The sequence below is a fragment of the Bubalus bubalis genome, chromosome 20 (genome assembly GCF_019923935.1).
Source record: "Bubalus bubalis isolate 160015118507 breed Murrah chromosome 20, NDDB_SH_1, whole genome shotgun sequence".
Lineage (NCBI taxonomy): Eukaryota > Metazoa > Chordata > Mammalia > Artiodactyla > Bovidae > Bubalus > Bubalus bubalis.
This window is the reverse complement of record NC_059176.1, coordinates 27343638-27361470: the sequence shown is the minus strand read 5'-3', so window position 1 is coordinate 27361470 and position 17833 is coordinate 27343638. Positions and strand designations below refer to the sequence as shown.

Below are 17833 nucleotides of genomic sequence, written 5' to 3'. Positions count from 1 at the left end.
GCAAAATCTCACCTTCAGAATGAGTGGGAAAGCCTGTCTGTATCACAATTGGTATTTGAGGATGAAATATTATCTTTATCATGTATTGCTCTTCTGAAGTCATTCTTGCCCTACTAAAAGTTCTTGGTTTCATTATCTATATTCATTCATCATCATTTATCAAGTACTATCCTGGTCATTATGCCAAAGCCTTTGACTGTGTAGATCACAACAAACTGGAAAATTCTTAAAGAGATGGGAATACCAGACCACCTTACCTGCCTCCTGAGAAATCTGTATGCAGGTCAAGAAGCAACAGTTAGAATTGGACATGGAACAGCAGACTGGTTCCAAATGGGGAAAGGAGTACATCGGGGCTGTATATTGTCACCCTGCTTATTTAACTTAGATGCAGAGTACATCATGCAAAATGCCGGACTGGATGAAGAACAAGCTGGAATCAAGATTGCTGGGAGAAATATCAGTGACCTCAGATATGCAGATGATACTCCCTTATGGCAGAAAGTGAAGAGGAACTGAAGAGCCTCTTGATAAAAGTGAAAGAGGAGAGTGAGAAAGCTGGCCTAAAACTCAGCATTCAAAAAACTAAGATCATGACATCCATTCCCATCACTTCATGGCAAAAAATGGGGAAACAATGGAAATAGTGATAGGCTTTATTTTCTTGGGCTCCAAAATCACTGCAGCTGGTGATTTCAGCCATGAAATTAAAAGATGCTCCTTGGAAGAAAAGCTATGACCAACATAGATAGCATATTTAAAAAGCAGAGACATTACTTTGTTGACAGAGGTCCAGAGAGTCAAAGCTATGGTTTTTCCAGTAGGCATGTATGGACGTGAGAGTTGGACTATAAAGAAAGCTGAGTGCTGAAGAATTGAAGCTTTTGAACTGTGGTGTTGGAGAAGACTCTTGGGAGTTCCTTGGACTGCAAGGAGATCCAACCAGTCCATTTTAAAGGAAATCAGTCCTGAATATTCTTTGGAAGGACTGATGAAGGCAATGGCACCCCACTCCAGTACTCTTGCCTGGAAAATCCCATGGACAGAGGAGCCTGGTGGGCTGCAGTCCATGGGTCGCTAAGAGTCGGGCATGGCTGAGCGACTTCACTTTCACTTTTCACTTTCATGCATTGGAGAAGGAAATGGCAACCCACTCCAGTGTTCTTGCCTGGAGAATCCCAGGGACGGGGGAGCCTTGTGGGCTGCCATCTAAGAGGTCGCACAGAGTCAGACATGACTGAAGTGACTTAGCAGTAGCAGCAGATGTTGAAGCTGAAACTCCAATATTTTGGCCACTGACTCTTTGGAAAAGACCCTGATGCTGGGAAAAATTGAAGGCTGGAGGAGAAGGGGATGACAGAGGATGAGATGGTTGGATGGCATCACCAACTCAATGGACATGAGTTTGAGCAAGCTCTGGGAGTTAGTGATAGACAGGGAAGTCTGGTGTGCTGCAGTCTGTGGGGTCGCAAAGAGTCAGACACAACTGAACTACTGAATTGAACTGATCCTGGGCATTAGGGATACAAAGATAAATTCACCCCTTGCCCTTGAATTGTTTAGGCATAGTCAAAGCTTCTTTTTTAAGCATACACATATGGAAAAGAAAACAGGTTTCCTTATTATCACTTGCTGATTGATAATTTATGAGACTTCCTAATTACATACATCATTGGTATAACAACGGAAGAAACCTGGTTTTAAGATCAGAGTTCAGGCTCTTACACACAATACTTGTAGCCTTTTCTAACAAATTAACATTTTCTTTAGGGAACAACATCTTGGAATAAATGCTGTTTTTCAGATTTCCCATTCCTCTCCTTCTTTTGTGCAAAATGGCATCTGAGCAATATAAGGGGCTTATGTGATCTTGTGATTCTGGGGTACACTGAGGCCCTCTGGCTTAATGTGGCCCCTGGATGCAGGCTGCTTAGGTTCCACGAAATAGGTCTTGCCCTGCCGTTACCGTTACATTATGAGGTTGTACCTGACAGAGGCTTGTGGCTGTGTTGTTATCTCTTGGCTTGGTTCAGGAGGTATTTCCTGCTGACTAAGCTTCATCTCAGTCTTCACCGGCCCAGCCAGCTCTCGGAGGTCTGGCTTCAGAGGCCCCCCTGGCTCTCCTTAGAGGTCATTGTGTCTCTGTTGCATGGTAATGCCTCCATCAAGTTCACCAGCTGAACTCCCAGAAACCTCATGGGAGGATGAGAGAACAGTCTCATCATGGGGAAAGAGAACAGAGTAGCAAAGGGAGTCCTGACCACAACTCTTTGCAGCATCCCTACCTCAGGTCATTGTGAGGGCATTGTTTAAGGCAATCTCCCAGACTATGTAGCAGGAAAAGCATCCTGGTGCTCGTGGCTTTCCCTTTAGGTCTTAAGCCAAGAGAGAGGGGGGCACACATCTGAGCATCTGCTCTTCTTGCCTTTATTTCATTCTTATTCTCCAAGTCCACTGAGATGGAAGTGGGGAGCCTTTCCCTTCCTTTATCTTTTGCTTTTAATATTCTCCTGGATATTCTCACCTATATGAGTATTAGGATTATACTCTCCTAATTTGGGGGATGGCATGTCACCTTTCCCCTGTCTTTGTGGTCAAAATGTGAGAGGGTACAAGGAGAGAGAAACAGTAAACATAATTCAGGAGATATTTCTAAATGATTGTGCCTGCCGTGTGAGCAAATGCTTATTAGTCATTCCTTATCAATCACTCACAGAATGAATTTTATTTTATTTATTTTTTATTTTAAATTATTTATTTATTTATTTTTAAATATAAATTTATTTATTTTAATTGGAGGTTAATTACTTTACAATATTGTGTTGGTTTTGCCATACATCAACATAAATCTGCCACGGGTATACAGAATGAATTTTTAAAAAGCCTAATGGTTTATTGGTTCCTGTTGCAGTGGTTTTTGCTTGTTAGTATTTTGAAATGGGATACTATTTAAGATTTCATATATACTTGTAAGTAAGTCCTTACTACCCAAAAGCGTGATCTAGGAGCAGCAGGGTTGCCAGTTGCCAACACTTACTTCAAACAGTCTCAGACCCAACCCTACAAGTACTGAGTCAGTATCTGCATTTCAACAAGATTCTCAGCTATGCCAGATCCACAATAAAGTTTGAAAGCACACCTCTAGACCACCTTAGTCTTACTGAAGGTTTTGGTTACATCGATTATATGCATCATTGACATTCACTAAACATTTATTAATTCATTCTACGTGTTAGCCAGTGATAACAACCCTTGGCCTGGGTGCTTATGGTTCTAATCAAAAAACTTTAAAATTATGGAAAAGTAATTAAAATAGACAATTCTAGGTCTAGACTCCATCACCAGATACACCTTAATTTTTTGACAGATCTATTAAGATTAAATTGTTTAAGTTATGAAAAGCAGATGTTCACTTTTTTGGAAAGCAGTCATTTCAAGTGTAGAGACAGGGACAAGGCAGTAATAAGATGCCAGTTGATAAGTTCAGATTCATACCTGAGGCCGCTGCTTCATTAGTACTGATAGGGTTTTGCTCAGAGTTTGACAAAACTTGAAGATTTCTTTTAGCGGGATGATTTTGGGGAGAAGGACAAAGTCATAGTTTTTTTTTTTCATTCTGCACTTTCATTTTCTGATCACAGTGTTTTAGAAGAATCTGAGCTTTACTTATTCACCAGGCTTTCAATAGAGAATCACATTAATCCTTTTAAGCTCCTTATTCTAATGATTTATTTTGTTGAAAACCATAGTGATCCTCCTTTGAATTTTAATGATTGCTGGCTATTCAGAGATTCATTGTTTTGACTTCCTGTCCTTACCTTTGTTTCCTACATGTCTGTGGGGAACACCTGTCTAATACTGGATCTGCCCCTGGTTCTCACTGGCTTACCAGAGTCACTCAAGCCTATCTCTGAGTGTTAAACTGAAATGCTGGCCACTCATCCATGACAATAAATGTAGGATATACATTTGCAGAGATAGGCAGATAGACAGCAGAGGGACAGATAAATGATTGAGTCATTTCCCAGTGAAAATAATATTTTGGATATGGTAGTATATAGTGATCATATAGAGAAATTAGCTGAATTAGTATTCTTAGTCATGAATATATTAGGATGCATGCAGTATCCATGGAAAATCTAGTCAAAGATAAAGAGGTTTGAATGTTGAGAGTGCTATTTGTACCGCAGATTCTGGACTGGGTAACCTTCCCAAGGCACTGACCCTCCATGTCTCAGTCTGTTAAATATGGCAATGCTCTTTTTCAAGGACATAGTTCATTTTGTTCAAATCATTTTGTTCAAATGTTGTTAATCCTCAGAAAGGGTGAGCGAATGGAAATAGCCATAATGTGTCTCAGGTACAAGCATCAGAATTACATGTTATGTTTTCATAATCTAAGAAAATGGCTATGTCACAAGCTTGAGTTCCTATCTGGCCCACTGTGTAACCACACCGAGAATTTTTCCTTCTCTTTTTACAGGTATCACCCAGGAACATCATAAGTTTTCAAGAATATATTATTCTAATATGAGATTTTTAACAACTACACTGTATTTATGCATAATACATTTTGTGCCTTATCTTCAGGCTTCTGGACTTTGATTCAGAATATCAGGAGCTCTGGGATTGGCTGATTGACATGGAGTCCCTCGTGATGGACAGCCACGACCTGATGATGTCAGAGGAGCAGCAGCAGCATCTTTACAAGGTTAGAGCTACCCTTCTTGCCTTTACCTTGCTGGGGAAGATCTGATTAGCCTGACAAGTCTTTCTCTCTCTCAGGATATCTTTTGCGTTCATTGTATGTATCATGGTGTCTATTAGAATTCCCTTCCCTGTCCCCAAACTCATTTCCATCCCCTGTGTGCTGACAGACTGCACCGACATCATAATTGCAAGAAAGTTCCCTTTATCACATTCTATTTGGTGTAATTCTATAGAAGGACAAAGATTTATCTTCAAGATGAATAACAATAAATGAAACTGCATTAATAAATAGACTGAAACAAAATGAAGGATAAATGGACTGGTAACATTTAACAAAATGTATTGTGATTGGAGCACTCAGGTGGATTCTGTCCACCCCTCAGATATTTCCAGAGATTAAAAAAAAAAAAAAATGCCTTCCAATTGGCTTGCTGCTTCCAGGGTACGGGGCTTGTCCAATTTAATGTTTATTAGTGTTACATAGCACAGACATTGTCATATTAAGTCAATGCATTGTGTGTGATTTAAGAAAACTGGCTTGAGACTCACATATTGATTGCAGGCAATCCATCTAATAACTATTTATATTGTTTTCCATGTCTGTTAATTCACCCTTAGCCTACTGTGTTTCACCGATTCTACTTAAATTGTCCTAGAAGTTTTTGCAAAACAGTCATGTGATTTGACTTGAAAAAATGGTTGCAATATTCACAGTGTCTGAAAAACCAGTTGGGGAGGGTAGAGGGACTTTCCACTGAAATATCAGACTGCAGTAAATCTTCCTCATTTAGGCAATTTTTATTGGAGTAATTCTGACAGTTGTCATCCTTGAATTGCTTTGAGCATATGGCATATTTCAAAGAGCAGATTGTGAATCATAAAAAATAAAATTAATAACTAACCACAAAATCAGCAACAGTATAATGACAAGAAACAACTACCCTCTAGCTTTTTAAAATTTCTTATAGAATAAGAAGTACATTCAAGGTCAAATAGAAGTTGTCTTCTTTCTTTTCCAATTTTTTTTTATCATTTTAAGTTACCTTTCTATAATATATTATTTTAACTTTTACTTCCTCTAAAGAGACATATTTATTTTCAAGGGTGTGGTAGACTTTAATTTGTGTCCCCTGGGAATCATCTTAGTTAACGGAAGATATAAGCTCCCTAGGGACTCAGCGAACGGTGATATTTTACTCCCTAAAGAATTCTGCCCAACATTAATCAAGTTTGTTGACTGCTAGCTGTTTCCTGTATGGATAGCTGTCCACATTAGCCACAAAGCTACCATCATCTGGCAGCACATATTGTTAGAATAACAATTTCAACCTAATGTAACCAAAGTGAGATGATTTTGTATTTCATGCCAGGATCAAGACTTATGTATGAGAGATACCTGTAAATCTATATTAATTGTTTGTTAATATTTGCTTCATCCCGAAGACTTAAGCATTAGAAGTCTAGGTAAAAAAGAAAAAAATAATAATATGAAAGTTATCTAATCATAAGCCATTATCTCAGAGTTTACTGCATCCACGATGCTAAAGTTCTTTTTCTTGATGCATTTTGTATTTTGCACATAAACCACTATTTTTTTTTAGAAACAGTGCTCTTCTTTGTCAAAATCGCATTCATATAATTTACATCACAATTAATAGGAAATCACTGAACAAAAAGTGCAGTCTTCTTTTGCTTGTGGTTTCCTTGTTAAGTGCTCTGCCTGCGAATTTCCATTCTGGCATATTGAAGGCCATTATTCCTCCCACTCAGTACTTCTGGAGTATAGTACTTTTCCAAACATTTTTGTACTGGGGTTCTTCATTTGTGACTTGTGTCAGTATATCTAAGCTCACTAGATTCGCGCTAATTTTGCATTTGGCTTATAAACAAATTACAGATTAGGCTAGAAACCAAAGGCAATGCTACAGGTTTATGGAGTGTCTCTCTTTATATAAGCTCCCAAATTATTCCAGAAGTTTAGAAATCTCCAAAACAGTCTTGAGGGTATGGATGAAGGACTCATTTAGAACTTGGGGTGGCTGCTGAGTTAGAAAAACTGATGGCAGAAAATTAATTTCAGGCCTTTGCCAAGAATCCCCAGGGATTCTCAGGTTAGGTCAACATTTCCAGTGTCCCATTTCTCTTTCTAATCTGCTTTTCTAGGAATCAATTCAACTGATGCCTTGGGAAAGTGAGATTTGGAGCCAGTGGATCACAGAGACCCCTAAAGTACTAAAGCTTTTCAGTTGGTGCCCAGACCTTTCTAGGCTTTAGATACCATTTGAATCTACCTTATTCATCTTTAATCTTAAAATTTGTTGGCCCTAAAAATTACCAACGTGTCATCAGTCTTTTTCACCAGGGGCACCATCAACATCTGGGACAAAAAAATTCATTTTTAGGTCTGTTCCTTCCACTACAGGGTATTTGTGATTCGTGTTCCTCCAATCATCGTGGCAACTCGACAGGACACCTAACTCTTTTCACAGAATTTTCATCTATCTCAGCTTGTCTGTGTCATGTTCGTTTGATAAAATGCTTGTGTAACAATGAGAAAAATGCTTTCCACTGGTATTCTTTATGTTATTTAGCAAAGCATCTTACATAGTTGATACTGAACTAATCATTGTTGAGTTATAACAATTAAAGATGACATTGAAGTTCACTATCCCTGCTATTAATGAAAAGAATGAGAGTGAACAGCTTTTAAGAGAGACTTCAGCTGAGTTATGGTAAATTCCCAGGAACTGTAGATCAGGACAGTTATTCCTGTTATCATAGAATTTGAAACTTTTGTCCTCCTCTCCCTGGTGAGGAGTAGGGCTCTCTCTATTTCATCATTCAGCTGATTTCCTGGCATGGAGAGGCATGCCCACACCCCAGTTCTGCATTGCTCAGTCCCTAGGTTGATCCCTGAAGTTCACCTTTGAAACTTTTACGTTAGAGGAATATAGTAAGATGGTAGTCAGAGAGTATGAAGTTGTTTTTTTGTTTTGTTTGTTTGTTTGTTTTTAATTAGCATTTTCAACTTTAGGTACTACCTTCCTGACTTTATTTTATATTCTTGTCTCTGCTAGAAAATCATGTGACTCCTAGATATGGAACTTCAGATAAAGACCAGACAATTCATTCAGCAGACTTCCTGAGTGGAGCACGTGTTGTAATATCTTGGTTACCCCAAAACACCAGAATGCTCAAGGAACTTTGAAGGGGAAAGAAATAGTTTTGAAAGGCAGAGAATACACTGATGCAACCTCACATAATTTAGATCCTTAATATTACAATGGGCTATAAAGTGGATTATCTGTTTAAAAAATTTCTTGTTATTTTCAGATTGTTAGAAATTTAAAATCATTTTCTTTCTGATTAGTTTTAAATTGCTGGGCCCTAAGAATGACCTGATTCTTATTAAAAAGCAACCACTCCCTTAAATATATTTTCTTCTTTGTTTGGAGATAGTGAGACATGCTGCCAATGTCTGTCCTTTCCCCTTCTTGGTCTGGCTCAGCATCAGCATGGGGATCTTCTGAAGCTGTTTTCTAATAAACATCGGCAGTATCATCAGCTTAGAAAACACAAAGGTAGTCTTTTCTCGTTTCTTTCTTCCTCAATCTGAGAATCACCTCCAAGGAGAATTTACTCCCACTCTCTCACTTTCTTTCTCTTCATTCCTCCTACCTTCCTAAGTAGGACAATTTAATTTGTCAAAAGTAACACCGTGATTTTGAAAGTTCAGCTCCTATTTGGACTAGCATTACGAAGCCAGAATTCATAATCACAGGGAGCTGTCACTCTGCTGGTCTGCATGTGCATTAACTATTAATGGAGAAATATTTAAAACCCACTTGCCAAGGAAAAGCTTTATTTTTCATTCCTACAGATCAAAGGTGGCATTATTCTTGGGCTCAGAGAAGCTCAGGACAGCTCCTCCCCCATCCTGTACATTTTATAAACTGAGTGGCCTGGAAGCGTCTCCATGATGGGAGAGTTGGAGCCAGCTGTGCCTGTTGCTGCTGTCCGCAGCAGAGGCAGCCGGTCCTGGAGGCCGTGAGGCTGTGCCCTGCCAGGGGCTTCATTCTACGGCCCAGAGCACAGGTGACAGAGCCCCTAGTCATGCTGGATGTTTCAGAGATGAAGGGTTAATTCCAAGAGCCAAATTCAGGAGTTATGGGCTGGTGTTTAGTTATTGTTGAACAAGAGCTGCTTTCAGATAATATGAAAGTGTTAGTCGCTCAGTCATGTCCAACTCTCTGTGACCCCATGTCCTCTGTGAAAAAGAAAAATTCATTCATTCTATATAATACAGTGCTCACTAAACATAATTTTTATTTTGTTAATGGTTTGAGGTTGTTTATAAGACTTTGTGGGCTTCCCATGTGGTTCAGTGGTGAAGAATCCACCTGCAGTGTTGGAGCCGCAGGAGACATGGTTTCAGTCCCCAGGTCAGGAAGATTCCCCTGAAGGAGGGCATTGCAGTCCACTCCAGTATTCTTGCCTAGAGAGCCCATTGAAACAGGAACCTGATGGGCTACAGTCCATAGGATTGCAAAGAGTCAGACATAACTGAAGTGACTTAGCATAGCATAAGACTTCACAGGGAAATAATAAAAATATGTTTAATATATAAGTACAAATCAGAACTGGGAAAATATATGTAGGCTGGATTCTGTTTCTGTAAGAAGACTTAATATGTAGTCACATAGACTATAAAGTCCTATACAACTACTAAAGATCCTAAAAGTTTTTCTGGGTTTCCTGGTAGTGAAAGCAAAGAGGGAAATATGCTCAGATGATAAATTTACATTTTCCATGAAAAAAAAAACATTATATTTCCTTGGAGAAATTAAGTTTATTTTGATACTTAGAAGTGAAAATATCCTGTTAGGATTTTTTTTTAATATAAGGGATTAAAATGGTACAATAGAGAAATAGCTAACCACAATTATTTCTTACAGGTAGACATAATACTTCTGACAAGTGAGTTAGTTATGTTTACTCTGACTCTGTTGCCAGGTAATGCTTAGAGAGCTGAGCACAGCTCTCATCCATAAGTGGCTTTTTTCAATGATAGTTTGGCCAGATGGAATTAATGAAAGGACGTCAATATTATATACGGGAAAAGAAGAGGTTATTTGTAAAATGAGAAAGAAATGTAAACATTGAAGAGATAGAAAAACAGTTGAAATCAGTTAATACAAAGTTAACCAAAGGAAAAAAGGAATAGAGGAGTAAATTACAATCATGGGTAGACAAATGAATAGGTAAGAAAATGCTAAAAAATCAAATACAAACAGGCTTTTAAAACCAAAACACTGAAAAAAGAATTGTTTCAGGGGGAGAAAAAAAGCCGGACAAGAGAAAGGGGTAAATTTTAAAAGGAGAAAATGTTACTTTAGAGAATTTAGATGTGTATTATAAGACAACCAATGTGACTTTTAAAATAAACATGTATATGGAATGGGATAAGAAATTCTAGGGAATAAGAAATATAGTGTAAAAGAAGAAAAATGGGACATAGTTGACTTATTTTGTTTTTACAACTATTGATGCCAAAATGATGTTGTCATAGCTATGAACTGATCATAGAAAACAGATTAATCATGCTTGTCCTGTATTTTGTAAATTCAGCTCTCTACAATAGTTCTCTTTCATTTTGTTCTGGATTATATTGATTTGTATAACTTTAAATGTGGCTTGAGACCTTTATGCCTGAACTTGAGCTCTTAAATATGTAATGGTAGGCTGGTTCACAGTCCAGGTCACAGTAACTAGGCTTAAAATAGAAGAAAGTCCATTAACTTTTCTTTTTAACTTACGTGTTGGTGTACAGAATAGAAGTACACGTCAAAAAATTAAATTCTGTTAATTAGGCTTTATATTGGAATTTCAATATCCAAATTTTCTACCTTGATTGTTCAAAGGAAGCAAATTACTAGTTAGTGAAGCAGTCAAGGTAAAAATGTATCAGGTATATCAGGCACAAGAACCTAATGATGATTTTTTACCTCTTTCCCAGTAGATTAATTGTAGAGCTTAATTGTATGTTAGATTAAAACTCCATTAAGATAAGAAGAATATGCTTAAAATCATTATAATATTGCAAAAAACATTATCTAATCATTTTTAAAGCAATCAGAATGGAAAAACCTAGGCTGTCTGCACTGCTGTCTAGAAGTGAATTTGTTGTTCCATTTTTTTAAAGTTCAAAAAGTCCTTAGATTTGCTGTCATATTAATTTGGGCTTTGATGAATCAGTGTTTGCTTTGAATACTTGAATGAATATATATATATATATATATATATATATATGTGTGTGTGTGTATGTATGTATATATATATTTTTTCTTTTCTTTTTTGAGAGAGGGCAAAACTTATCCTGAAACTGTTAGAATAAAAAGTAGATGGATGTGGTTTCTGAACAATATATAAAACTCGATTTATGCTAGAGCTTATCATACCTATTTGCATTGCTTTTTTAAAAGGGGGGAAAAAAAGAAGGATGTTAAGAGAACAGTATGCCAAGAAATAGCTGGCTCTGTGTGCAGAGGGGCAAGGAAGGGAAGCCCCGCCAGCAGTTTTTGTCTCTGGCGGGTGAGCTACTCTCCGGAAGGTGCGTTGGCTCTCTGGGCAGCCTCAGCTGTATTGTACTGCTCCCTCTCTCCCTGGCCTGGCCTGCTCTGGCCTAGAGTGGATCAAACAAGCCGTGGGGAAAGTTCCCCTCATTTGCATCACTTCTAGACAGCCCTGTCGTACTCTTTGCTGACAGGAAATCACTGTCTTTGTCACCTTTTCTCAGGGCCCTCCTTTTGGCAGAGATGGGCCATGTGACCACGCTTAATCACAACAACAGGGCTGGCTCAGGACTCAATGACATGTTTTCCTCAGCACTTCAATAAATGGGGTAGAGGAGTCAGTAGGAAATGACTACATTAATTTCAGAGTGAAAAGATAATTAACACTTGAAGGACTCATGCTACAACCTATGAATTATTATTCAAATTGAAGTTAATTTATCAAAAACTTGTGAAAACTATCTTTCTTAATGTAACTGTTTTTTAAAAATATACCTTGAATAGTAAGATTTGGGCATGTTGGAGGGAGAGTGGGAAGAAGGAGGGGAGAGGGGGCTTTGGGTGGAGGGTGTCGAGTGTAGGGGGAGGAAGAGAGAGGGCAATCATAGCCAGCATTGGCTATGTTTGAAAAAGCAACTTAAATGGGCTAAAACTTCAACATTTGGGACTGAAGGCTGGAGCATGTAAAACGCTTACTTAGATGATATGAATAGGACACTGGCAAACAAAAGCAGCAGTGTGCTCCTAGAAAACTGTGCTTAAAGGAGTTTCCTTGGCAACAGAAATGCAGTTCCAAAAGTAGACAGAACTTTCCTCAGAAAACATACTATTAATAACAACCTTCCGGAACAACTTGGAACAATTTGACGACTTGGCAATAATAATGCCAAGTGTTCTGCAAATTAATCTAACACATAACAGTTATGTTTCCCTTGCCCATAATTTTGCTGGGCCTTACCTAGAACTCACTGCTTCTCAGTGGCACAATGTGAAAATTATTTTTAAATGTTGTCATGGAAAAAGAAAACAAAAAGAAATGCTAGTGACCAGCAGTGGCTAGTGATTGTGTTCAGCTTTTTGGAAACTACCAGAGAACTTGGTTTAATGAGATGAGTTTATTCCAATTAAAACTATTACTTTTAATATCCAACAATACTTGGATAAACAAATCTTGGTAAAGGGTTAACAGCGTGAGACTTGCTGTGATGTGAAGCACATCTCGAGGCCATTGGTTATATAAATGTAACACATTACCCAGTACTGCTGGGTGTTATTTTTAAAAGCATCATCATTTCTTGTCAGCCCAGGGAATAAACTAATCTTGGATCTACTTGGCCAATGGGAATCATTGGAATTCTCCTGAAGGCTATACATTGCCAGCCAAGAAAGGAAGAATGTTCCCCTACTCTAACCTTTCCTGAATCCTTGGCTCTAAAGGTTAAAAGTAATCAATATCTCATTGTGCTTCTTGGTTTCAGGGTAATAAGTAATAACCATCATGTTAAAATACAAATGATTACAGATAGCACTTAAATGAGTTGACCTGTTTGGGAGCTTTTTATTAATTGCAATCAGGATAATCATTAAAGTTTGCTAATAAAATTTTGGATTAAATTGCAAAAATTTCACCCTTTAACTTTTGAAAAATGACTTTTACTTAATTAGACATGAATCCCCACCTCTGTTAAGCTGCAAGATTTGGCTTTAACGCTACATGTTTGTAGATTTCTTCCTAGTTTTATAGAAATGAATAAGAGGAACATTTACATTCCTTATAAGAAAACGTGTTTGGTTTACTGTTGTCTTTGGCTCCTGAACTGTTCAATACTATATAAATATATGTTTCAAGTCAGTGAGTTAAGGGAAATGTCCCTCACCTACTTTTTAGTATTTCCTATTTTTAAATTGCTTATCTTTAGTGGTTCTATTCATATTTAGGCTAATCTGGTTTGACGCTAGGAAAAAAGTTGTATGTTGTGTGATTAAACTTTACAGACAACCGTGGTAAGAACTGGGGGTTATTTATTTTGCCCCTCCCAAACTGCCAAAATTAAAAGATAAAAACCAAATATTGTTTTTAATATTTTATGACATTGACATCTTTTTTTGGCATTCGCAAAAGGGTCTTAATATAAAAAGGATAAATGTTAGGTTAATGTTCCATATAATTACATGAAGAAGCTGTTGGTTATGGTAACCATAACTACAAGGAAGTATATGATATGTATGCTATTAAAGCCAAATATTTTATCTTTATTATCATTCTGAGTTTTACAGTTTGTTAGGATTTCATGCGTATATTCCTAAAGCTGGGAGATGAGGCTTCTTGTTGCTGTTGTTTAGTTGCCAAGTCATGTCTGACTTTTTACTACCCCGTGGACTGTATCCTGCCAGGCTCCTCTATTCATAGGATCTCCCAGGGGAGAATACTGGATGGGTAGCCATTCTCTTCTCCAGGGGATCTTCCCGACCCAGGGATCAAACCTGCATCTCTTGCATGCAGATAGATTCTTTACCACTGAGCCATGCTGGAAGGGTAGCTAAATAATGTTTTGGTTATTTCAAAAGAAGTTCTGGTAGCTGTCACAGTAGACTGGCGATTGCCAGCTGGGGATGGAGCAGGGGGCAGGCAAAGTTCAGCCACAGTGCTTTCACAAATACACTTGTTAACTTCTTTCCCTTTTTTTTTTTTTTAATAAACCTCCTTCCTTCTTGTCCTTGTTTTACTACCATGTCTAACTTTAGAAAGAAGGAGATGTGTGGTTGTCCAAGAGACATAATTTTTTAGACTATTAGGTATTCCCCATCCCAACTATCTTATCTCCATTACTAAATATCCACACTGCCTTAAATCCCATCCTTGAGATTCATGTCTTTATGGTAAAGTCTTCCTAGGTGATGCTAGTGGTAAGGAACCTGCTTGCCAGTGCAGGAGATGGAAGAGACACAGGTTTGATCCCTGGGTGGGGAAGATCCCCTGGAGAAAGGAATGGCAACCCACTCCAGTGTTCTAAAAGGGCTTCCCAGGTGGCTCAGGTGATAAAGAATCTGCCTTTAATGCAGGAGACCTGGGTTCAACCCCTGGGTCAGGAAGATCACCTGAAGAAGGGCATGGCAACCCACTCCAGTATTCTTGCCTGAATCCCATGGACAGAGGAGCTGGGAGGGCTACAGTCCATGGGGTTGCAAAAAGTTATGACTGAGTGAAGACTTGACTCATAAAGACATGACTGAGTGAGTAACACTTTCACTTTCATAATTTTTAGAGTATTAGGTATTCCCAATCCAAACTATCTTATCTCCATTACTAAATATCCGCACTGCCTTAAAGCCTATCGTTAAGCCTCATTTCTTTATAATAAAAAAGAATGTACTCTAATGGCAACCCACTCCAGTGTTCTTGCCTGGAGAATCCCAGGATGGGGGAGCCTGGTGGGCTGCCGTCTATGGGGTCGCACAGAGTCGGACACGACTGAAGCAACTTAACAGCAGCAGCAGCAGTGTATGGAAAGGGGGAGAATACTATTGAATTCGATGCTAATTTTGTCATCTAGTTTAAATGGAAAGACACTGAGAAGGGAAAATAGAGTGGAGAGTGGGTAGAGAGAAGAAATCTGGAAAAGGAACCAAGGACAGATGCTATCTACTTCACCATTTGATAAGAAGGGAAGTGTGTGTGTGTGTGTGTGTGTGTGTGTGTGAGAGAGAGAGAGAGAGAGAGAGAGAGAGAGATAGGAGGTAGGAGTAGGATAGTGGGACAAAAAAAAAAAAAAAAACGAACATTGGTTGAATGTTACTATTAGACTGTGTCAGTGCCCTATGCACATTATTGTATTTAATACTAACGATGATCTTGAATTATTGTCCCCACTTCATGTACTCTGAGCTTGAAATACAGAGAGGTTAACTGGTTAGTCTAAAAGATAACAGAACTAGTTTCTTAGTCAGGATAGGCTAGGGTTTGCTGAGATAACAAACAGCCCCAAAATCTCAAAGGTTTAAACCTGCAAAGATTAATTTCTCATTATGTATTACGTGTCCATCACAAGTGAGTTATGGGCTATTCTTGATATTGTTACTAACTCCAGGACTCAGACTAATGGACTAGTCACCCTCTTAAATATTCCCTCAATGTGGCAAAGAGGAAAGAGACTTCTGGAGGGTCTCATTCTGGGTATCAATCTTCTCCTTGAAAGAAACACATGTAACTTCCTCTCAAAATCATTGACTTGAAATTGCATGGCTCCACCTTATTCCAAACTGGATGGGGAAATTCACCCCTCTTTCCAGTGGTCATGTATGGATGTGAGAGTTGGACTGTGAAGAAAGCTGAGTGCCGAAGAATTGATGCTTTTGAACTGTGCTGTTGGAGAAGACTCTTGAGAGTCCCTTGGACTGCAGGGAGATCCAACCAGTCCATTCTGAAGGAGATCAGCCCTGGGATTTCTTTGGAAGGAATGATGCTAAAGCTGAAACTCCAGTACTTTGGACACTTCATGCGAAGAGTTGACTCATTGGAAAAGACTCTGATGCTGGGAGGAATTGGGGGTAGGAGGAGAAGGGGATGACAGAGGATGAGATGGCTGGATGGCATCACTGACTCGATGGATGTGAGTCTGAGTGAACTCCGGGAGTTGGTGATGGACAGGGAGGCCTGGCGTGCTGTGATTCATGGCGTTCAAAGAGTTGGACACGACTGAGCAACTAAACTGAACTGATATGCTGGAAGGAAGAAAACTAGAAATATTTGTTGAACTGAACCAGTAACTACCACAAGAAGTAAGTAAATAAGTCAGGGTTTGATCCCAATTTGGGTAGTTCTAATGCCCATAGTCTTTCTTTCATATACTGCTTGCCTGCCCACTGTTGCCCTATATCCTCTTCTCTACAACAGGTAAAATTCTTGCAAGAACATTATTTCCTCCCTCTCTATAAGCTTTTTGTGCTAAGATAGAAAGAAGAAAGTCCTCAATATGTAGATGGTATATCTGCAGAGAAAATGGGCTGGTTCTTTAGCCACTCATCAACCTTTCTTAAACACCTCAGCATCCTAGGGAGGGGTGCTATGCGGAGCCTCACAGAGGCCTCCTGTATTTTGTCAGTTTCAGGAAAGCTAAGGCTGAAAATAAATCATTGTGGGAGAGAGATTAAAGGTATCATGACCCTAGAAAGATTCAAGCTCAAGGATCCTATTATTGGAAAGGGAGTCATTGAAGAAGTATCCCCTTGGAGAGATGCTCTAGAGGCATATCATTTGCAGAAAAACTACCTTCCCATCCTGTCAAGGAAGCAAGTTCACTTCTCAGAAGCAAGGGCATTCTTAAGCATATTTTTAATAATGTGGGCATTTGTGAAGCTCATACATTCTTAAAATAGGCACTTCTGTGACACTCTGTCCCTAATGAGGCACACTGGACTAAGCCAAGAGGGAAGAGTGGTCTTCCTGCTGAATCTTGATTCGTTTACACATGAAACAACGAGCATACACACATTTTCTTATTCTAAAGCTAGGGAAGAGTCTTCCAGACTAAAATCCTTACTGCTTTTGGGGTTGACTTAAATTTTCCTTCCGAAATTTCTCAGGCCGCAGAGCTTCACCTTTCTCCAGAAGGATATCTATACACCCCTGAAACTCATCTGAACTTACTTCCTAAGTGGTTGATTCCATATGCTCATAGATATTTGTATAAAAAAGATTTGTGATATTCCCCTTGTCATCTCAACTTAGCCATTGAAAACTAGGAAATCTATGCAAGAGATACACACACACCGAGTTATGCATGCATGTTTATGTGTGTTTATGCAGATGCACACAGATACCAAGTATTAACTTGTTGAATTAAAATAATCTTTCTTCAGGATTGAGTCTAGATAAAGTCAGATTCCTTTGACCAGACATACTGGCTCTCCCAAGACATTATAATTGTGCATATATAAATAACTATACAAATCCTTTCATATATGCCAAGTTTCAGTCTGGAGCTCATTTCTATGTTATAAATCTTGGCATACTGAATTTTGCTACCTTCATTACAATGGAATTATCTCTTTCAATATTCACAGGTGCCTCCCTGTGAGAGGCCTCCTTGAGATTAATTTAGCCATGAGTACTTTTTATTAATTAAATAACATTTTAAATAATATGGTAGATTTAGACTTTGTGGACCAAATTTGAGAATGAATGATTTTAATTTTTATTAGATTTCACACTCCAAGGGCAAGATTCATGTCTGTGTTGTTTATTGATATATCTCCAATGCCTAGCACAGTACCTTGCACAGAATAGAAATTCAATAAATATATGGTGGGAAACATTTTAACAATAAGGCATTTAATAATCTATTAATTAGATTCTATTGATCAGAGCTATGCTATCAGCTCATTAATTTTTCAAGAAGACAATCCTATTTTCATGTTGTGCTAGTTGAGTCTAAAACTTTATGGCCTCCTTTTATATTATTGGAGAAGGAAATGGCAACCCACTCCAGTATTCTTGCCTGGAGAATCCCATGGACAGAGGAGCCCGGCGGGCTGCAGTCCATGGAGTCACA

The 17833-nt window shown here is 38.5% G+C and overlaps 1 protein-coding gene across 7 annotated transcripts in view; it reads left to right on the top strand.

The window, feature by feature from the left end:
- AKAP6 (A-kinase anchoring protein 6) overlaps positions 1-17833 on the top strand; it is a 497045-nt gene that overhangs the window by 372713 nt on the left and 106499 nt on the right. For all 7 annotated transcript variants that reach the window (XM_044933227.2, XM_044933232.2, XM_044933229.2 and 4 more), the window contains one exon: positions 4591-4711. In XM_044933227.2, the coding sequence (XP_044789162.2) occupies positions 4591-4711 (121 nt within the window). The remainder of the gene's footprint in view (positions 1-4590; positions 4712-17833) is intronic.